Here is a 23,934-nt window from a genome sequence, read left to right on the forward strand (position 1 = left end):
GAAAAAATAATTCCATGACCTGATATTCTTTATGAAAAAAGAAAGAGGATTAAACATGAAAATTATTGACTGATTAATAATTAAAGACATTAATCATCCGAGTCCCGCATCATCCTTGATCCCAGACAAAGCAGTCTCCGCCTCTCTTTTCCATCACTCAGGCCTATTTTAGTCTTTTCTTTTACATTTAAAACACTGTTGTCTTGAGACTAATTACATTTTTAGAAGACATTAAAAGAGCCAGATGTTTTCTTTTTACTGCATCCTGACTGAAACTGGCAGAGATACACATTAAAATTCCCTCATGATTGCACAACACTTGGTCTTCAGTCATGAAAACATAGTTGTGAATGTAATTTACTAAATATTACTGATAGTTAATCCAACAGAGATCCTAAGTGGGGGGTCTGCATCTTATGTGGCTCTTTAACCTTTCTGCACTGGTACAAGAAAGAAAGTGCAATTCTGCATGGCCTCATTTGTTGCAAACAACACTGGCTAAGCTGTTTGCTAAGTTTGTGCTGAGAAAAAAGCAAACAAATTTAACACTGAGAGACATTTCAAGAACAAACAAACAGCATTTGCTGAAAATGATGAGCTGGAAATGAGAGACAAGGAAAAATAAGACATTTCTGTGGAAACCTGAACTGTGCAAACATACTTTCAAGAGGTTGATCAAGTCCCCAAACTGAGCTGGTGCTGCAGGTTTTCTTACAGTTCAGGAGAAAAATTCAATAAAATATTTGAGAATTTATAAAAAGCAAACATAAAATAATTCAGAAAACAAGTGATCTTTCTCTTGGAGGGCCATATCATTAGAATGACTTAGAACCTCAGACTCTGGTCCTTGAGACCTCCTGATTCATATGAAATGGATCCAACAGCTTGTAAAGTTTTACATATTGGATCAGCTGTGCTGAAGCAGGGAAACATAATAAACTTGCAGTACTGCACCCATCAAGGACTGGGCTTTGAGGTATTTGTATATTTTTATCTCCATTGGCTGCTGCAGTACAGCTATTGTTCCTGGAGTCAATACAACATGCCTCTCATAATACAAAGATTACACCAGTTTGTACACCACCTTAACAGTGATAACACATTAATAGCACAATCCACCCCCACCACACACACACACACACACACACACACACACACACACATAACTTAGTCATTTCTGCAGTAAAAGGGAGATAACCTTCCTCATTGTGTCTATTACCGCAGTAATTTATCCAGTGTTGACAGCGGTCACTAAACAATGACTACGAAATGGTATTTACAGTCACAAAGAATAGATATTAGACAACAACTTAGTGTATGTGAGGAAGCCTTTTTATAAGGATTTAAACAAATATTTAATGTATGCTTTAATGATGTCTCTTGGCAATGCGTTCCTGTTATACATAGCTCCATTCATTACAGCACTTCTTCCACAATTTGTTTGAAGTCACTGGTTTTTCGGATCTGAAGGATGTTCATTTAGTGGTACAGGCGGTGAAAATGGAAATTTTATTAGTATAGGTTACAGACCACAGTCCTAGGTGTTCTTCAGTCACTTTCATTTGTTCAAAAGTTTCTGACAAGCTGCAAAAGTGAGAAACTGTTCATAGATTACAGTCATTGATGTTATTATGGAGGCCATTTAAGGTAGCACAATGTAACGTCATGATTTAAAAATATCCATTTACGATTTGTTTTGACAGCAAAGTGACATTTATTGTGTCATTTCCTGGAGCCATTGTTGCTTTTGAGTATCCCAAGGCTTCACAACTTTAGCTTCCAGGATAATGCGTGACTTTATAGCTTTTCTTTAAATACTACGTGACACGCTAGCAACTGGATATTCAATTCAATTCAATTCAGCTTTATTTGTACAGCGCCACTTCACAACAGTATTGTCACAGGGCACTTTACATACACATCATTTCAAGCCAATTCATACATATCCTATAATAGAAACCAACTGATTGCATCAAATCATGACTTGGATCCAATCCTCCATCCTGAGCTGCACGAGGCGACAGTGGGAAGGAAAAAACTCCCCTTTAACAGGAAGAAAACCTCCGGCAGAACCCGGCTCAGGGAGGGCAGTCATCTTGACTATCAATACAATTGTCTGTTTGAATGTGCACCATGGCTGGAAGATGATATTATTGGGAGAAAAGGAAAGAGAAAAATGGAGCAGACTTTTACTGGTAAGAGAGAGCTCAGAGTAGAGACAGGATGTCCAAAAATAAATGCTGACTCGGCCGTTGGTCGCCTCACTGAAATAATCTGGCTAACTTTAGTAGTGCTTCTTTAAGTTGTCAAGTTGTCTAAACACATCTGCCTGAAAACTAGCTAGTTAGCTTACCAGATGTTTTGGTTTGGCTAGCTTAGCCTTGGAACAGTCATTTTAAACACCAAAACTACTTTAGAAGCAGTGACATATCAGGTAATCAAGAGAACTGCATGAAGGTGGGGAGGTTTTTTTTCTGCGATGGGGACATTTTAGGGCAAGAATCTCCAACTCAAATCCTTTACGGGCCAGGAGGTGTTTTACGTTTCCCTGCTCCAACATGCATTGATTGTCAAGTTCTGCACAATGAATGTTTATTCTGAATCAGGTGTGTTGGAGCAGGAAAACATCTAAAAATCTCCAGGACAACAGCCCCCAATAAACTGAGATGGAGATCCTTGATGCAAGGAGCTCTGCAATGGAGGAATTTTTTCATGGAAGTTCCCGTGGCTCATTTTCTTTGACTCTAGAAGACAGTGTCGTGAATACTGATCTACTCTGTGGAAACTAACAGAACTTCTGCTAATAGGCTGCAGGTTTGTGCTTCACAAACACCTAAGAATAATCCTTAAAAAGCAGCAGAGCTCCAGCAGCATCACTGCGTGGATCATAGCAGCACTGTAGAAAGTCAGCCTTTACTGTACCACAATTCACTGGAGCCTAATGAGAGTTTCAGTCCTTAGCAGTTTATGTCACGTTATATAAATGGTGCCAGTAGCTGTTCTGTCAGAGTGGCAGCGCTGGGCTGTGGACGCAGTGACAGTAAAGTTAGTTACAGAATTGACTAACTTGCACTGCGAGTCCTCGGTGGGCAGAGTGGAGGCAGAACGAGCAGCGCTGCTGGCAAACCTAAAGCAAGCTGAGAGAAACAGGCTGATGTTTCAGAAACAGAAAAAGGTTTATCGCAGCAGGTCGTCACATTTACTAATCATTATTGCAAAGCACACACACACACACAAATTCACCCACTATACACACACTAATCAAGAAGCCAAGAAATCCAGGCTGTTCTATGGCTGCTAGACAATAATCATTGTCACCGTGCAGGATCGTTCCTGATGCATTCTTAAGTCCTGATCTGAGACCAAGTTTACATAACCAGAAAGCAGTGTGTGTCTGGGAATTTACCAATAAGTGGAGCAAAATGTGGGTTTATCCCATAGACTGTATATAAAATATGGGATGGAGCCTCCGTTATGTCACCTGTAGGCTTCTAAACAACAGAACTGAAGCGCATTAGGTGCTTCCCAACGTCACCTTTCTGGCAGGGGCATGCATGGTTGTCTCTCCCGGAAAAAGAAAAAGAGGTAGAGCTGAGACAGAGGGCTGTGAATGTGGGGGTGGATGATTGACATCTATCATACTCCAAAGAGCTACAAGCAGGTTGTGCAAAAAGCTAACTCAGAGCTAATGGGAGTTAACTGAGGTAAACAAGCTCAAGCAAAGTCACGTTGTTAACCCGCTTAAAACCGCGGTTGTTCTACATTCCTCCTTCTTGAAACAGGATATTTGGTACCTGTCAATCAAAAGGACACGCCCCTTATTATGCCAAATTTACTTCTAAAAGGAGGCGTTAGAAAAAAATTCACTCCCCCCATGTCATGAAGGTAACCCTGACCTTTCATTCATTCATTATCAGAACCACTTAATCTGTTCAACAGTCACCAAGGCGCCGGAGTTTATCCCAGTAGCCTTCGGGTAAGAGGCGAGGTACACCCTGGACAGGTCGCCAGTCCATCGCAGGGCTAACACAATTCAGATTAACCCATTAACCAGTGTTTGTCAGTTCCGGTCCTCAGTTCCCCCCCCCCCCGCCCTTCATGTTTTCTAGGCACCCCTACCTTAACACACCTGAATGAAATAAAAGGCTCGTTATCAGGCTGCAAAGAACTTAATGAGGGAGTTTAATCATCTGACTCAGGTGCTTTGGTGGGGTATCATGTCTAAAACAGGCAGGGCAGGGGGGCTGAGGAATGGATTTGAGAAGCACTGAATTAACTCTTTGGATGGTGGGAGGAAGTCGGAGTACCCTGAGAGAACCCACCCAAAAACTCCACACAGAAAACCCACCATTTGAGCCTCCCCCAGTGACTGGGATTGAACCAGCGACCTTCTTGCTGTGAGTGCACAATGCTAACCACTATAATGCCCATAAATCTGACCAACCTAAAATGTTTTTTTTATACCAAGCTGTAAACATGTTTATTTCAGCTATGAAGTTGGTCTTTTTAACATGGGAGTCTGAGGACTTTCTGTTTTGGAGCCCCTAGTGGATGAAGGGAGAACTGCAAATTTTGACACTTCCACAAAGGCTTCCCTTTTAACTGCCAGAGGTTGCTACTTGGTTTATCCTCATCTGGCTGAAACAGTACTGGTTCAAGAGTCCAGTCACCAAAACACGTTACTTTCCTCCTGACAGAAAATTCATCACCTCCATCGTGATGTCTCTGCCCTTCCTTTTTCTCTTCAACACAGCACGTCTTGTTCTGGCTCTACTGCTAGAGTGAACTGCAAGGTAAGCATTTCACATCATAGACAAAGAAACAAAGAGATGGAGAGGATGCCAGCCACTTCAACGACTTCTCTTTTAACAGAAGAACAGAGCTTTCAGACCGAGTGGATTCAACTCAGCTGCAGGTGGAGGAACGGCACTTAAAGCACTACAGTTTCAGCTCCTCTTTCTGCTCCAGTCTGGCAGGTTTGCAGTGAGCAGTGGAGATAAACTCATTAGCACTACACACAGCTGCTGTACATATGTGCAAAGTGTTTTAGTTTCTGTGACGCATGGTGAACTTTTCTTTACAAGCGTCAGGACCTGCTATATGTGGACGAATTCAGATAAAACAATAAATCATACTCAGAAACTCACCTTGGCATTGGTTTTGTTCTTGCTGCTGCTGCTGTCAGTACTAGGATTGGCATCCTCATGGATTCTGTCCAAAAGCCAGAGGAGGAACTCAAGGGCGTCATGTTGAGAGTTTCCTCTAAACTGAGAACCGTATTTGGCCACAATAGCCTGAGAACAAACAAGAGATCAGAGTTAGGCCATCACTTTGGACGAAACAAGGAATTCTTTCCCTGTAAAGTTGGATCAATCAAAATTCTGTCTGAACTTAAAGATGCTGCAGTAAAGTTTGCAGCTGTGTTTAATGTAAACGCATGAATACGAAGAACTGCATTTGCAAGAGAAGATATCAGTCTGCTGGTTTTGTGTTGAGCTACATACCCCCGATAGCCCCGCCCCCTTCACGTGTACATGAGCTGTGCTCCAATCATGAAATTACTACGGAAAGCAAGAAGGGCTTTTTCACCTACAGTATTTAAATGTTTTTCTATTTTAAGACATAAAAGGTCTTTCCCATATTTTTTTTTGACAACTTTTGTCTTTAACATCAACAAAAGGCAAATAAAACGTGTAAAATGGATAAACAGTTTCAATTTAATTAAAGTTTTTATTATCAATTTCTTAAAAGGACACGTATAACTTATTAACTAAACATTAGCCCAACGTGAGTAGCAACAAAGATTTCTGGGGTCAGTACACAGAGCTCGTTGCGTGTCAGCGCAAGGGCTGGGCGATTCATCGGATTTTAATCTCAACTACGATCTGGGTTTTCATCGATCATAAAAATAAAAGGGTGTGATTATTTTTCTCTCTGCAGTTTCCTCTCCTGCTGTCTTCAGCTGCTAATCGAGCGTCTCTGGCGTTGCAGCGCTGTGCTGTAAACTCCTCCCACAGCCGCTTTGCTTTCATTCAGACACTGTTGCCAACTTGGAGACTTTCTCGCTAAATCTGGAGACTTTTTTTGTTAAAAGCGACAAATCTAGCAGCTTTTACTGGAGTTATTAGAGACTTTTCTGGTGTTCTGGCGACTGACTTGAAGGCACATATTGTTCTGCAGTTACTGTAAGGAAGGAGCAGCGGGAGCCTCTCCCGTCCTAAAGCACTCCCAGGCGGCCAGTCTCAGTCGGCTCCGGCTGCAGGTCAATGTAGAATAACTGCAGTAGGTTGTGGAAGTTCACCTAAACATAGTTTATACCATTGTCAGTGACAACTGGCTGCATTATTTTTGTATAAACGCACACACAGTTCAGCGAGTTAAATCACTATAATATTCCTTTTTTCAAGGGGCATCACCATAGCAACACGTTAATCTTTTAACGGTTGAATGAGAGAAACTCGCTGTAGCCTCACAGCGGTTTTTTGGCATAAAAAGAACAGCCAGACCAACATGAAATAGTTCCTATACTTTCGCATATTTAGCAAGTGTTGTAAAAAAGAAATACAAATTTATTATAAAATGTTAACTGTGTGGGACCGTGGTATAAACGGATTAACCAACTCAAAACTGTGCATTAGACGGTTATAATGCACGACGCGGAGTCTAGAACACCATGACGCGCAGCGTTGTTTAATCCTTACTTATATTTATCTATTCAGTTTACATCAGTATTTGCACCTTGTCAAGACAAAGCTTCATGTTATTTGTTTGTTTTCTAAAATATGTGGAATCCGAAATAAATTGTTTAAAAGCCATAGTTTAATGTTAAATAAATTCATGTTGTCAAAGATAAAAAGATAATCATGTTAAATAATCGAGATCTCAATTTCAGTCAAAATAATCGTGATTATAATTGATTGCCATAATCGAGCAGCCCTCTTCAGAAACCAGACAACTTTGCAGAAGCGGATCCGTCTCTCCTGGTGTCATGTGACCTGGACCACTTTCCTTTGTGGCTCCTCTATAAACACAGAGGTTCTGCTTTGTGATACTTTTTCCTCTTCCGACCAAAGAGTGTCATGTCTGAACAAAGTAAAAAGATGAAAACGGTGTCTGAGGAGACCAGAAGGAGAAAGCGGGAAAGGGATCGCTCCAGAGAAAAGACACGAGTCCTCCTGCTGGTTGGAGTCTGGTAAAAGAACATTGTAGGTGTAAAACTCAGTGTTAGCAGACTGCTAAGTTAGCTCTTTGCCTGTTTCACAAATATGGCGACATGTGATGAACCTTTTTCACATCCTCCAGCCAACGTTTAGTCAGAAATCCGGCAGTAAGCGCCTGATAAGCAGCAGAACGTTGCAGGACACGTCTGGCTGTTCAGTAGAAGCTAAATGTGGCGAGTTTCTCTTTTATTTATTGAACTGTCATTGAATTCATTTTTTTTTTTTTTTTTCTCTTTTTTTTGTCTTGTCCAGCATTTAAGCAAGCAGACTGATGTTCTGGATGCTGTGTTCTGCTGAGCAAATTTATTTTGCCAAGGGGAACTTTTGTAGATGTAATGATCCCCTTGTATTTCTTCATTCTTATTTTATTTTTCAATTTGTTTTGTATAATAGCTTGTATTACAGAGTTTATGCTGCTGGACCTGACCGGAAAGGACAGGAAAGGGGCAGAAAGAGAACAGAAAAGAGAACATAAAAAAACAAAAAAAAACAAAAGAAAGAGATCAATGCATACATGTATATGCACATACATACCCACCTACATATATATGTATATACACTCGCACATACATTATATATATACATATATACATACATACATACATACATATACACATACATACACATGCATACACACACATGTACACATACATGCATACATAAAGATAGATATACATACTCACATACATACACATACATATACACATACACACACATATACATACATACACATACACTCACACATATGCATACATATATACATATCCATACACATACATACATACACATACACATAGGTACACACACATACCCACCCACACACATAAATATATACACCCACACAAGCCAACTCTAGATTTGTGGAGAACAAAACCGTTGACAATCATGAGGACCAGAAACTAGCAAGTTAAGTCAAAAAGACAGAAAGAGAGGTACCTGCTGTTAGTGAATAAACTTGCTGGATGACTCAGTGACTGTGACACATGCAGAACATTCAGAGTGGAACGTGTTTAGAGAAGAGTGATCATGCCAATGTGACCCCGCCCGCCTACAGCTAGAGGAAGGCCAGGAGAACCCAGAGACCCGGGTAACCGACAGTCACCCCCAGGTACAGATCCCAGCCCCCCCACTCCAGAGCCAGCCATGCATCTGCCCAGGAGGTGGCGAAGGAGGTGCCCACCCAGAGTCCCCCGCAGTCAGGGGGAACAGGCCCCAGCAGGCCCAGGCCGGCAAGGGCCGATCCCGCCGGGCACCGGCCACCTAGGGCAGACAGAGCGCAGGCCCCAGGGCCCCAAGAGCCCGTGAGCAGCCCCCCGCCCCCGCAGGCAGAGGGCACAGCCCACACCGACGGAGGACCAGGACCCCCAGACCGCCACCCAGCGGCAGCCAGGTCGCACCCCAGCGCACCAGCTGCGCCCCCGGGTACAGGACACCACCCCCCCACCACCAAACCACACACACATATACATGCATACCCCCCCCCCCCCCCCCCCCAAACACGCACTCCCCTCTCAACCCCCATCCACACAACCCTCTGCAATCCATGCACATCATCCATCACATACACAACCCCACCCCACCTCTACTCACTCACCCATACCAAATCACACGAACCCCAATCGCCCCCGCCCCCACACACGCTCACCCCCCCCCACACACACGCTCACACCCCGCCACCCCATCCCTCTACTTCTACCCAACCACACATGCCCCACCAAACACCCCTCCACCACCCATAGCCCCCCTCCAAACTTCACCCTCACTCACACATCCCATTCCGCATATACACCCCCCCCTACACACACACACACACACACACACACACACATACCCTCACTCCTCCAACACAGGCACACCCCAATACAACCCACGCGCCAACATACCCCTCCACACACACATCTACTCATCCTCACACATCCCTATCCCCTACCCACCTATATCCCCAACCCTAATCCCCCCCCCAGCCATCCCACCATCCATCTGTAACCCCATACACCCACTCCCACACATCCTCACCTCACCCCTCCATCATGTCCCATGTGAGATGCCTCAGAGGGGGCAGAGGACAGGATGGCCCCGATCAGGGCCCCCATAATTACCGCCCACCACTCCCAGCGTCCCCCCCACCACCCCACAGATGCAGCCGACCCAGCACCCCCCCAGGGCCGGCGACAACCCTCCTACAGCCAGGCCAGCCCAGACTTAGGCCTAATGGACGGCACTCTTCCCCCACCCGTACCCCCCCCCCAGTAAAGCCCCGAGAGCAGGGGCATGAGAAGACCCTATCGTCCCTGCCTCCCCCCCGCTTATGACTGATTGTGAAGTATGTATTAGTTGCAATTAAAATTGAGGGAAGTGCCACGCGGTGTTGGGAGAGGGACCACCTAAGCAGCCCCGCCCACCATACACCGCATGCTCTTCCCCCTAATCATGTGAGTCGTCAGTGTTTTGGTGTTTGGTGTCTAAGTGTAATTAAAACTGGGAGGTGAGCCGAGGCTGGGTGCAGCGATCAAAACCACCTTGATGGCCTTTCTCACCACCCAGCGCCACGTGCACACCTCCCAATACCCTGCCTGTGTGTGATGGGGAGCGGGGAGGAAGAGGGGTTGAGGGATTTAAGTCTGGAGGAAAGTGAGCTTTCCTCCAGAAGGTGAGCCGCCCGCAGCACTGGGCATGCCCCCTACTCCCAGGGCCCCCCAAGGACCAGGACAAGCCGGGGACAGCCATCCCCGTAACCAGAGCCTTCGGCGACTCTAACCAGAGAGTCATCACCGACCCAAGAGGGGACCAACTCACCACATGCAGAAGGGGGGCACGAGGACAAAGAGGAGGCGGGGCGGCAGAAGGGGAATCCCAGACCGATTGTCCACCGCCCCCTCACTCACAGAGGACACCCCCACCTGGGGACATGAAGTCCCCCCTTGTCCACACATCGGCACTTCACACTGTCTCAGCACACACCTACAGCCACACACACACACACTTCCGGACACATTCAGGTCCACCCAGCCACCCGTTCAGCCCACCCTTAAAACCATCCTCCTGACCCCCACGTCACATCCAAATCTCCCCCACTCCCATCCATCATATCTACACTTATCCACCAACCTACCACACACATGCACCACCCACTCCCCCATACATACACCCCTGCCCCCCCCCCACACACACACACAGACAGCACGCCCCCCCTCCCCCCTCCTCCCCCCCCCCCACACACACCCGTATACATGCACCACCGCCACTCCCCACATACACGCATCACCCCACTCCCCTACACACACGGCACTACCCCCCCCACAGACACCACGACACCCCCCCACACACGCATCATCACACTTCCCCACCCACACACATCCACATACCTATGTACCGCCACCAGTCCTCAACCCACACCCCCTACACACATCCCTCCATACACACTCACATCCCATCCACACTATCAAACACCCCCCACTCAACAAGTCCCAGGGTCGCTACCAGGCACCAGAGCACGTACCTGCCCGCCGCCGCAGCGGCAGGTCCAGGTCAGCCCAGCCCCCCCCCCCCCCCCCCCGGCACAAGCCGACCCCCCACCCCCAAGAGACAGGGGACAACCCCGGGCACCGGAGCCCGGGACCCCGCCCAGCCCACCCCACGGCGGCACAGGCGTCATTGAATTCATTGCAAGCAGTTTTCTTCTTTGTTTTTCATTTTAAAAGTCATTAAACATGTTCATGTTTACACCAAATTCAAGCAGAATATTGACTGTCTGAAATGAATCACGACGGTCCTGATAGTTTCCATTAAGAAAAGGGGGGGGTTACAAGGAAGTGTCCACTCTTCCTCTGATGTTATGGTTCATGTCTGTCTGGATCCTTATGATGCTGAATTTGAGCCTTTTCCTTTATTCTCCTGACTGATGATTGACAGGTGCTGATCATCAACTTCGCCCAATAGGACCCTGACATATTTACCTGCATTAAAATATCTTTTTAGCTTCTATTTTTGCTCAATTCTTCACCAGGGAAGACTTTACTCATTCCTACATGAACTGGGCTGCTATCCTCTGGTTTCCACTGAAGGTAATGTGGATTTAATTTGCATTATCAGGGGATGAGTCCACAATTACTCAGCCGAATGCGATGGCCGAAAGGCTTCGTACTCATCTTCAACACAGAGCAGAAATAGCCTTTAGAGTGTGTTTTATCACCATCATCATCATCCAGAGCCTTCCTGAGATGTTTACCTGCATAATGCTTCTGCTGAAACATCTGGAAAACTGCTCAGGTTCACTTTAAGCTTCTATTTCTGCATTTTTCCTCCTCAAACGTGATTTGTTTGCTCAATGAACCTGGCTTTCTCTGAGTGATAGTAATGTGCTTTTCCATCAGGAGGAGGTAAAATTTACATGTTTCTACTTTGTTCCAGGTGGATTTACTCTGACACACCAAACACACGTCCTAATCTGACTCTACTGTAGTCATCCTACACGTTTCAGCTTTCCAATGAGACCGAGATCAAACCTCCAGTCCTTGCAGTTGTGAAGACATGAATAGACCTTGTGAGTAGGAGGTTGACGTTTATCAACGTGAAGAGACAAATACACTGAACTAAAGTCTCATTTCCTTCACTCCAAGCAGCTCGTTAATGCAGGGAGATTGCGCCGCCGTGCAGCTACACAACCTCAACAAACAAATCATGCACCTATGTGCCCATTAGTGCGATATATTACAAGAAAATGGTTCTCTGAGCACATTAGTGCACCGCATTGTAAAGGGTGACTCACTGAAAATCCATCCAAAAACCTGATAGATGTTATTAGTAGAAACAGCCAGTCGGTCTAATTCAACCTTGAGGAGAGGGCTAAGTGCAGGCAGAAAATGACACATTAACACTACAGTCAGTGGCGACTACTTGGTCGTCCCTTTCCACTCAGTGTGTGACTGACAGGATCCAGACTCTGATCCAAAGCTCATTAAAAATCACCACATCATACCTGCAGTATCCCGAGTATCTAAATATAAACACAGGCAGGAGAGCCACCCCCCTCCTGCTCCATTCTATCTGACAGAGACAGCCCGTTAATGAGCTTCATCACGATGAGGGAACACTGACAGAGAATGGAGGGATGTGGGACAGATGGAGGAAGGTGGGGATGCTGGAGAACTTTCAACGGACCAGTGCTCGTTCTTCTGTCTCAGACAAATGAACGCTGCTGTTGTGAGAGGTGGAGAAACGAAAGGCTGAATAGTCTCTCAAAGTTATCAACACGACAGAGGAAGATGAGCAGGCTGGGTGCAGGCGTGGGTGAAATGAAGGGGCTTGCATGGCGACCGTTGCCGTCTTCTTCCTCATCTTTGCCTTCATGGCTGGAAAGTTTAGTTTGGCTCATGTCTATGATATTTATTTACAAGCCCGTTTCTGGTTAAATGTCCCACACAGACGCCTAAAGGACGCCTTGGCAAAGCATAAAACTTCCCAGGCATCTGGGAAGGCTGCAGCTCGGGTGGAAGGCAGTCGATGTGCCTACCGGGGTGTGACTGGGACGTGTGGTTTACAGCGCTCCGAGAGGTCAACATGACTGGAAAAGTTCTTTAAAAGTCAGAAATGGCAGAGACATAAGGTCTCCATGGTGGAACACTGCAGCTCACTTTCCTCACTGTGAGCAAGCCAGACAGCGAGTTAGCACAACATGCAATGTCAAAAACGTAGAATTGGGCCGATCCCGACTCTAGCGTCAGAAATACTCGCCGATTCTGCCGAAAGAGGATCAAGATCGAAGAACATTTCTGTCTAAATCAAATCGAAAAATCAAATATTGGGATTTTCGCTTCACAATTTAAAAAACAAATTTTCAAATAAATAAAATGCAATGCAATAAATAAATAATTTTACATTGCAAATGTAAAATTATTTTTCAAATCAAACTGTATTTATAGATCTATTTATCATACATTAAGTGCATTTCAAAGTGCTTTACATTAAATAAATGTGATGAACACGCTCCTCTAACCCCAATTTTTATTTCAAATCTACACGACCATAAATGTATCATTGCAACATATGCATAAACATATTTATACGATACATATGGAGATAAACATACCCGCACAAGCGCAACAGACACACCGGTATACGTCCGTGTGCATAAAACAATGTCTCAGAGCGCTGTCCTAACTGTCACCACACGCATCAGGAAAACAAACTGGGGAATCAATTTGAAAATAAATAGACATTTAGTGCTAATGAAATATATATCAGCCTTCACTGAATCTAATCAAACTGCATCTTATTGTCTCACCCCAATTATCTACATACACACTTTTATCAACCATATAACACTTTTCACAGTGCTGTTCTGTCGCTTCCAGCTTTAAAAGACAGAAAAACTGGTGAAGGAATCAGTCTGGAAGACGCAACAATCAGAACAGCAGGAGGGTCAAATGTCAAGTTCCTCTGCAAACAGCTGGAGTCCTCAAATCTGTCACGCACACAGCTCAGGCTGGATCCAAAGTGTTTGTTGAGTAAACACTTCAGAAGTTGTCAAGGAGAAGATAAAAGGTGGGTGGAAGGCTCAGCGTGAGGGAGCACAGAGATCACTCTGAGAACTATCGCTCAGTCTCGACCAAGTAACTTCTTCTCAGTCTGCAGCAGACTGCAGCCTCTCTGGAGCAAATAGTTTGTTTTATTAAAGAACATGTTTCTGTGTTTCATATGGAAAGCAGCTTTTCCCACCGACTTTTCAGAGGAACATCAAGCACTTGTTTCATTTTCTTCCCGTCTTTTTGCTGATGTTCAACTTCGTAGTCTGGTGTAACAAGGTGCCGTCACGGTGGAGAGGTGGTGAGGACACAAATGTGGAGATGGGAGCCAGAGATTCTGAGTCTGGATGCTTTATTAAAAAAACAAACAACTTAAGCGTAAACTACCAGAAGTACACACAATGGACCAGCAACTGAAACACAGCAACAGAGGGGTATAAATACACACAAGAACACAACAAGACAGAGGTGAAATGGATGAAACCAATAAGTAACCTAACGGCTACATGGGAAACAAGGTAAGGGGACTACACAGGGAAAAGCTAATAAATAAAAACAGGAAACAAAAAGTAAAGACAACACAAAACACATCATGACAAGTGCCTTTTCTATCACACCTAGAAGTGCACAAAAACTAAATATCGCAATAAAAAAAAGTCAATAGAAAAACTTACATTTAGAAAAAAAGTCTCAAATATCGTTAAAAAGTTTCGACGCTCTCATGAAATGTTTTAAGTCGTTTCGATAAAGAAATATATCACAAAAATGTAATGGAAACACTTTCTGCATTTACCTGCCACCCGGACGTGATGTTGGGGGTCGTGACCAGTTCGTTCCCGGGAAAGATGGCGCAACAAGGAACAAACAACATCGAATTTCAGAGTCTTAGGAAAGAAACTCAGGTAGAAAAGTTTCGAAAGCTGTAGCAAATTTTCCGCAGCAATTAGAAACCCCTAAAATAACGCTACGTGGCTGCCTTGCATACGCCGCAATTCTCTTAAAAGCTCGTCCCCCTGACGAGATTTTACGAGAACCGAGGCTTACACGCTAAACACTGCTCAATAGAAACACCTGCAAATCGTAACTGACTGTCGACTTAGAAATGTTGCTTTTATTTAGTGGAAGAAATGGAAAGGAAACGCAGCTATAGACAACCCCAACTCCAAAGGGCCGAGTCTTCCTGCAGGTTTGCAGTGCTTCCCTGCTCCAATACACCTGAATCAAATGAAATGCGTCCAACGCCCTATGAAGTTCTACAAAATGACTGAGTCAGGTGCATTGGAGCAGGATACAAAGGGTTACATAACGTAGGTGTAAGTGACCGTGGTTACAGCTTTGTGGTGAATGCCTCCGCAGAGATCCTCCAACCATTTCCATCCATTTCCTCTGAAGTAAACGGTTAATTTAAAAGAATTTATTTAGCTAAAATTGGACATTCTGGTTACTTTGTTTCTATATTAATTTTGTTATGTTGGGATTAAAAGATAAAAATACATTTAAGACCTAACAGAGGTGATGTCTGGACACTAATTTCACAGTAATAATGATGATAAACTGAACTGTTTCTTGCTCTAGAAGACAAGTATTCTTTATTCAAGCTCTTCCAATGACCAGATGACTGAGGATGTACACAAGCTAAATTATAATAATTAACTCTTTCACAGAAAAGTCTGCATTCAGTTTTTATTTACTGGCCTAAACATAAAACAGCTGGCCAATTCTGCAAAGTTACTGAACAATCGGAGCAAATTAAATCCACCAAATCTACTGAAAAAATAAGAAGTGATGAGAAAAGTCCGAGACAGCTGAAGCTTATACTACTAGAGATAAATTATGCAGCTTTTCATAAAGAACAGAAATGAAAAAGGAGTTGAAGATGACAAAATGAGAAAAGACAGACGAAGGTCTGTGCAGCCTTCGCAGTGAGGGGCATGACGTCTCAGCAGCCGGCAGAGGCAGCGCCGCCAACATCCCCAACATCCACACCCAGGCGTCTGTTTCACCGTCTTATCTTTCAACCTTCACTTCACCTCACACATACGATGCCCTCCCCACATCCATTCTCCCGCTGTGTAAACAATGACGGATCAGAGCGCTGGCAGGGTTTTAAACATGCATCAGGCAAACGACCCCTGAACCAAACAGAAAGGAAAACAGCGCTTCACCTCGCCGCCGTTCAGCCTGCCAAACAGGCCCGGGTGGATTCCTCAGTGACGGAGTGACAACTAAACAAAACGTTGAGCAGAACAACACGTGCTCCCGTTTTCTCCGTACAGGTGTGGCTGCAATGACACCAGATGGAATCTCATCCCTGGCTGCTCCATTTGCAGTTTCATTTTTCAGCCGACTGGTGTTTCCACACCAGCGATGGGCCACAGCTCCTCCTCCTCATTCATCCATCCTTCTCCAACGCACACACACCGCTCTGTCCTTTGTGCCATGTTTTATCAGTTTCTTTACCTCTTAAGACCCTTTTCGTCATGTTTGTACTGCTTTACCGTTTATCTGTTTGTTTGGAAGCAACTTTCTGCAAACACTACTGGACAAATTTTCCTGATCCTTTTCTAAGAGCAGGTCCTGGTCTAACTTAGAATCCATTAAAATGTTTCTGTAGATTCTTTATCATTGTGAGATAAAGTCACTTCTAGTGTACATGCATATAACTCTACATTAAATGGTGGGAAAATCTAGAAGTTTCCAACAGTTTTTACAAAATATCAACAATAGATGTGAAAGCATTCTGGACACTACCATCCAGAGGGAGAAAAATGGGACATATTTGGAATTTTTATTGCTGCAAGAGAACAAATGAAGATATAAACATGCAACAAACACCACAATAAAGCCACCAAGCTGGGGACTCATCAGAGCATCAAAGAATCTAATATCGTTTCCATATAAAATGACTGCTGGACCAGAACATTGACTGGAAATCAGTTTATGTGTAGAAATGAGCTGCTTGCTGGAGGTCTGAGCTCTCTCAGTGCTTTTCAGGGTTATGCATACCTCGGTTATGGGTCCTAAGAAGTGTTTATCTGCATTGAATTTTACCACTGAATGCAAATTATTCTAGGAATTCCCACGGAATGGCTTCCATGGAAGCAAACTGGAAGAAGCTTAAAAAAAAAGATCAATATTCCAGATTGCCAGAGGTTTTTCGAAGTTGCCCAAGAAACCTTTAAAACGTTTGGTTTTTTTTTTCCTACAGGAAAACCAGCCCACCTTGCTAGTAAAGCAGGAGTCATACTTGTCAAGTAACCCGTTTAGGGTGAGCTGAGAAACTCACGTTTTAACCAGTCTTTCCTGCATTGTTACCTTCCCCTAAATCTCCAGGATTATGATGTGGAGAGAAAATAAACTCATAAGAGGAGACAAACCAACTGCCTCTGCAAAGAATAAAAATGCAGCTACTATATAACTTCCATTTCTCACATGACCCCCCCCCCCCCCCCCACCCCGACAAACGGGACAGGAACCGGTGACTACTCCAACTGCGACCCTCTTGGAAGTTGTTGGAAAATGTATCTTATTTTAAAATCCAGAACTTGAAAGGTATGGCAGGAAGACAGATCTAACACCATCCAACTTCAACTGGAATTTAAAGATCCTTCTTTGGTATTTCGGCCAATAAATGACGACAATCTCTTTGCTGTGCCCAATTTCACAACAACCAGATCATCTAAGCCTCCAAGGCTTTCATCGAGCTGCCAAACAGGCCTTAGCAGGGCATGTCAAAGACCTCCAGCTGTCTTCCACAAGTAGCCTTGTTTCTTCTGATATGAAACAGACTAAAAGTCTTTATCTACTCTTTTGATTTGGACTGAGAAAAATGTGTATTTGTTGTGTTGCGTTGATGAAACGCCTGGTAAAAAAAAAAAAAAGGTTGACTTAGATAGAAACTGGTCCATTTAACCACATTTCCAGGGACAGACTGGCAGAACAGCCATTTTCCTGCTGGTCTGACATGTTTCTGGGGCCAAATGCGTAATTATTGGTCGCTGGTTTATAAAACTCAGCAGATCGCTGGTGTTTCTTTACATAAAGCCAGGAAATCTGGACTTCTCACCACTTTGAGTGGTGAAACAGTCAAACATGCAAAACTCTGGCTTTGTTCTCATTTTACTGGCAAAGACAACTCTCTCTGGAGATTTCCATTCCTGACCTTCCTGGGTAGTTCCGAACATGTGCGAATGATGTATGAATAAATTACAACTAATAGTCTATTGCTCAAGAGTCACTCGCTTCACTCAGCAGCAGCTGAGCTCCTGTCAGCCCAGCTAAACAGCCTCTCTCAGCAGTTTAGCTCCCAACCCTCCCATCTTATTCACCCCGCTTCTTCCAGATTCGCCTCTAAAGCAGCGGGGAACACGCGGCTCAGAACAGATGTAGCTCAAAATCAGAGAATTTTCCGACTCTGAAAAGCCTGAAAATCCTCTAATTGAAGGTCAGAGCAACACAAGACTGAGGAAAAGCATACCTGTCCAGAGAGGTGTCTGGTGTGGCATTCACAGGCAGTCGGTAAAACTGAAACTGATGGACATAATCACCTCTGAGTGGTTTACGGGAAAGGGAAGGCTCTGCTGAAACTGAGAAATTGTTTTTTTTGAAGATTCCCAGCTGAGACAGTAAATTGGCTGCTGGAGGGCGCAGCTGATGGAGCAGAAAGCGGCATCTTTCCCACCATCCAAACCTCCGTCGCCGAGGTGAAGCAGACTCTCTGTGAGCACAGTTCGTACAGCAGACACATATAGACTGATTCATTCCTGTTCATAATTCACCGAATGGATGATAGCCTGGTCAAACATGGTGTCATGTTGTCGTTTTAGAGAAGCAACACACACACACACACAGACTTGTCATGTTTCTTCACCGCGTACCATCCCAGCAATGCAGTTATATAATGGCGAACGGCTCAGTGAGTCGTAGGAAAGCATGCTGCTCTTTGAGAGCATATGGAGACTCTGTCAACCTACTTGGAAGTGGTCTCATTTCTCTGTAAGAAGCAGAACATGCACAAATGTACAGGATATACGAGAGTTTAACTGCTTACGGCCTGATCTGAGAAATACTGGGGTGAAAAGTCTTTTTTTTTTTTTTTTTTAAATCTGGTCTTCATTTGGTGCCAGGCATTGCTGCAGCAGAGAGGCCCCTCAGGCTCATGACTGCTGAACGTGGGGGGGCGATTTGGTTGGGTTGGCACTTTGGGCCATCATCACAACATGTTGGGTGCTAGCTGGGTGCATGCTTGGGGGAGGGGCGCATTCTGGAGACATTTTGACACACAAACCAGCTTTCCATATACATGTGAAAGAAAAATCTGTCTTATAAGTCATAATTATTGTTGTGCGTTATCGTTAGGGATGCAACTAACCATTGTTTCAACAGTCAACTAATCTGTAATTAATTTTTTCGATTGGTTGCGATTATATCTGTCCCGCCCACCATCTGTACTTCCAGTTGACGCAGCTCTTTTTACTGGTTCCAGTATGTTTTACCCCACTCTCTTCAGCTGCATCATATGAATGTGCCCCTGATTCCCAGTCAGTCCCAACATAATGTCCTTTAGTAAGTTAAAAGAACGACTCCTGAACCAGCTGAATATTAAATTTAAGCTTAACAGCTTACTACTAATTTAGTTTGAAACATTCAAACTTAGCTATAGTGTCATATCCAAGCTGTACAGAATTTGCCTCAAAAGGAAAACAAAATAAATAAAATATTTTAACATCTTAATTTTTGTAGAATTGCATTGAAATGATTGAAAAAAGCCTGTTTTGTTGGTAAACAAGGGCCAAATCCTTTAAAACATTCCTGAATCCAAACGGTGATCTGGATCACCACCAAAATTAAACCACTTCTTCCTTTTTCCAACAACTCCAGAAAATCTCAAAATCTCTCCATAACTTTCTGAGTTATCTTGAACACAAACAGATAAACGGCGGTAAAAACAGAAGTTCTTTGGCAGAGGTAACAACAGCACATCGCTACTCGCTAATGCTAACTTTGCCATCAGGAATGCTGGAAACCATGACTCTGGGGTGCTTTCCTTCCAGATGCTCATGCATGATTGTCGTGCTGCCGTGGTACACTCACTCTGCGTGGCAGACGACACATTTAATCTGTTTGACTCTTTGTTTAGCGTGAAATATCCCCAAACTTTGGAAACAGGTTGCGCCGCCATCAGTTTCTTCTTCGTTATTTAAACAAAAACACTGCACAAAATGACAGTACTTCCTCCAGCACTTCCTGTGGTGCTTTGCGTCGTTTGTTTGGTATTTAGAGTTCTTATATTGTCTGAAGAGCTGTGGTTGGTAAATGGCGTTAAGTTTCCTGGAGCAGCGTTTTTTTTAGCAACGCCGTTACGGCGTTTATAACGCGACGCGTCGACAATGAATGACAATCGATGAATTTTCATTGTCGGCTTTGTCGACAAATTGTTGCAGCCTTAGCCATCGTATTATTATTGTATCCACCAGGGGGCAGAAGAAGCATGTCGATCGTTTATTTAATTTGATTTATTAACATCCCCATTAGCAACTGAAACATCAGCAGCCGGTATCTTCTGTATCATATTACACATTGTGGACATGATTTCATACACCACCCACCCACCCACACACCCACACACACCATAAAATACATCAGGATCATAAAATACATCAGCTCAATGCAAAAACACAAATTTTATGACTAAACAGCTCTTTTAAACTCATCACGTTATCTTTGCTCTTTCATGATCATGTTTGTCATATGAACAAAGAAAGTTTAAACTTCTATTGAAAACATTTTCTATTATTTTCCACTAACAGAAATCCTGGCATCCATTCCATGCAGCCATGGCCCGATAAAACACTGCTCGCTGAAACGGATTCGTTCTTCCACAAGGCAGAGCGCACCTCGAATCAATACTTTGATGTCAGCCAGTAGAGATATCCGATTTAATATGTTTTTAAGTATCGAGATACCAATCTGCTGATATAAAACGTGCCATTTGTTTCCACTTCTGAGTGTTTCAGGCACCAAAATGAGCCTGTAAAAGCAGAAACAGTTTATCCCTTCTGCGTCACATGATCACGGTAACCTATCAGATGTCATGCTGTCGTGATGATGCTGTCGTGATGACAATGTCTTGTTTTGATATTTTAAATGATTGTTTTATTATATTTATTTTACATATTTTTTATTTTCTAATCAGTAAATTTGAGTGATTTTATATGAATCTGTAGTTAAATTGTTTCATCATTTTAAAAAGATTCATTTCTTCTTATTTTTGTGTAATTCACTCATCTGTATATTTATTGCTTTTAAAGCATTTATTAATGTTCCTGAGTTTTATTTATATTTATTTATTTGTTCATTTCAATTCATGTTCAGTTTAACTTTTATTCTGTATAACCTCTACAAAAAAAGATATTAATGCAAAAAGACAGTCATGATTTCCTGTTTTGGGGCCAGAAGTACCGATATTGGTATCGATGAAAATGCATCGTAAACTATTGGTATTGTATCGACGTGAAAACGTTTGGTATCGCCCATTCCAGGGATTTTGAGCCAAGTTTTTACTATAAAATGATGCAGAAGGTCTCAAAACCTGCATGTATTAAATATGATACAAACAGCATCACTGAGCAGAATCCCAAAAATAACCAAAAAAGTAAGAAAAAAAAACAACCATCTGCTGAAAAAGTGCAGTGATGAAGCTGGACTGAGTGGCGGCCCCGCGGTGCATTTCTGTGCAGCTCAGCACAGAGTCCAGGTGCTGCATGTCCCAGCTGCTTCATGAGGGTTCAGCGGATTCAAGCTCAGCGCTGAGTGGTCCTCGAAGGACAACAGAGACTAGATGACGCAAATAAAGCCTCAGTTTGATGCCCCCGCCCCACACAAACTCCCAAAAACAAACAAGACCGCCTACAACATGCTTTATCTGAGTAAAGCGAATCCTCTTCTTCACGAGGTCTATTTCTCCTGCTTCCTGTCTGAACGAAAAACCCAAAATAAATTAAGTTTATCGTCACAGTTACAAGCTCTGAATGTTTAATCTTGGTCTCAACAGAAAGCTTAGAGGTGTGAGAAGACTGTCGAAGAGTTCGAATAAGAGTAAATTCCCCTGGAGCACAGTAGGAAATGAAAATGATGGAAAACCACATGACTCACACCGGATGACAGCAGCCCAACTCGGAAGGCCTTAAATCGCCTTACATGAGGAAAAAAGATAAAGTAGAAGGTTAAAACTGAACCGAAAAAGTTTTCCAGATGCTTTAACAGAGACATGAAGCCATGAGTTCATGTTGATGATCAACACCACCAATCATCAGTCTGGACAACGGACGTTTAGCCTTTCAGAGGCACCGACAGGCTCCAAACTGCAGACCGATACAGAGCTTTCTGCGTCTTTTACTTGCATATTTTAATCAGTTTTTAAAAAAAAATAAATCCACAAATACTTTATACTTCTCTGAGCTGGAGCTCATTTAACCCTATAATGCCAAACATATCTGATAGTTTGAGATATTTTGCATCAGTTTATGGTTAAAAACTTCTTAAAACCCTGTTGAACACAATGCAATGACACCTAATGGATCTCAGGAAGCAGATCACACTAAAATAACTTTGAAATATTGAAAAGGAATCAAAAGTGTGTCTAAATATATATAAACGGTTTTGTGTTGTTGTTGTTTTTTAAATAAGGACAGCAAATGCTTCAGGCAAACGTCAATCCACTGTCATCAAGGAAAAAATCCTCCATCTCCATCAGACGCTTTCCGGGAACACATACTTACATAAAGATGACTGCTTTTCACAAGGGAAAATGGAGCAATATATTACACATCATATGAAGATATATTAGGTCAGACTGAGTATTAATAAGTGTTTGGTGTGGTGGAAAATAAACACTGCAGAGCGTGTGTGTAGCAATGTGTGAAGTAAATAAGGAATGGAAGGTCATTCAGATTATTTTCTGCCTCTGAGATTCGCTCTGTGTCCTCCTCTGGCTCCTCTTTCTATCTTGTTTTGGCTTCTGAGCCATCGGAAACCATGGAAACCACGTCACCAGCTGTAGCAAGGGTTCAGACAGTATAAATAAATGTGTCTATCATTTTAGATTTTCCCATATTGTTGGAACACTTCCTAATACAACAACAAACTCCTGGCCAAGATTCATTTAGCTTTATGATAATATAGAAGGGGAAAAAAAGGCAAATAAAGCTTTTTTTTTCTTTTTTCTCATAACACATTTTTGTTAAAAATCTCAAATATATCATCAAATTTAAATTTTTTTGCTTCTTTTTTAGCTGGCGTAGAAAAAACAATCATGGAATTTAAAAGATGAGGGAAAAAAAAACAAGAACCTTATAAGTTTAAAACCAAATGAAAATTCCTGCACATTACTACAGTAAACATGCAAACACAGTTAAAGCTTTCAGCCTTAAATGAGACGTTGCCTCTGAATGACAGGATATATGGCCCTGATAAGAGAGCAGCCCTTTAAAAACACAGAAAAATGAAGAAACTCGCGAGAAGGTAAATTAATTATGTGTTTTTATGCAAGTATGTGTTTCTAAAATCTGTAAAAATTCTAAAATGTTGCAAAAATTTTGTTACAAAACAAAAAAAGACTATTATATAAACAAAACAAATAATTGTCAAAAAGCAGAAATCAGCGTTTGTGATTAAACTGTAAGGAACGTGAAGAAAACAGGATCTACATGTAAAAACAAAAGAAAAAAAAAAAAAACTAAAGAAGGAGAATAAGGTTGGAGTTGGCTGAAGAGACGCTCAGATGTGGATCAGAGGATCAAAGTGATAAATATACTGCATCAAGCTACCTGCCAGAAGAAAGCAAGCAAATTTCTGATGAAATGAGGTTGGCGTCGGGGAAAGGGCCAGAAGAAATGACAGTCATCTCTACAGTAAACACACTTTGATCATTCCAGAAATAAAAAGCAGGTCTGGTGATGCTGAGGTCATATTTCAGGATGATGATGCGTCTCACTGGGAAGCAAACGTCATTTGAACTGTTCTCCAGCAAACCCAGTTTGGATCTCAGATTGAGTTTATGGTGGAAATAAAAGAAAAGTTCCATTACAAGACTCCATGAAAAACTGATCTACTGCTAAGAAAGGAAATTGAGGAAATTCTTACCACAGTATTCACCATGAATGCAACACTTGTTAGCTTAGCAATATTTC

At 43.0% G+C, this 23,934-nt stretch overlaps 1 protein-coding gene across 1 annotated transcript in view; it reads right to left on the reverse strand.

Annotated features, from left to right (window-relative positions):
* usp43a (ubiquitin specific peptidase 43a) overlaps window positions 1–23,934 on the reverse strand; it is a gene marked incomplete at both ends in the record, with an annotated part of 164,443 nt that overhangs the window by 132,885 nt on the left and 7,624 nt on the right. Inside the window, one exon of the mRNA XM_079264441.1 lies at window positions 5,148–5,294. Coding sequence (XP_079120567.1) covers window positions 5,148–5,294 — 147 coding nt within the window. The remainder of the gene's footprint in view (window positions 1–5,147; window positions 5,295–23,934) is intronic.

The sequence above is a fragment of the Telmatherina bonti genome, assembly GCF_933228915.1.
Source record: "Telmatherina bonti genome assembly, chromosome: 3".
Taxonomy (NCBI): Eukaryota; Metazoa; Chordata; class Actinopteri; order Atheriniformes; family Telmatherinidae; genus Telmatherina; species Telmatherina bonti.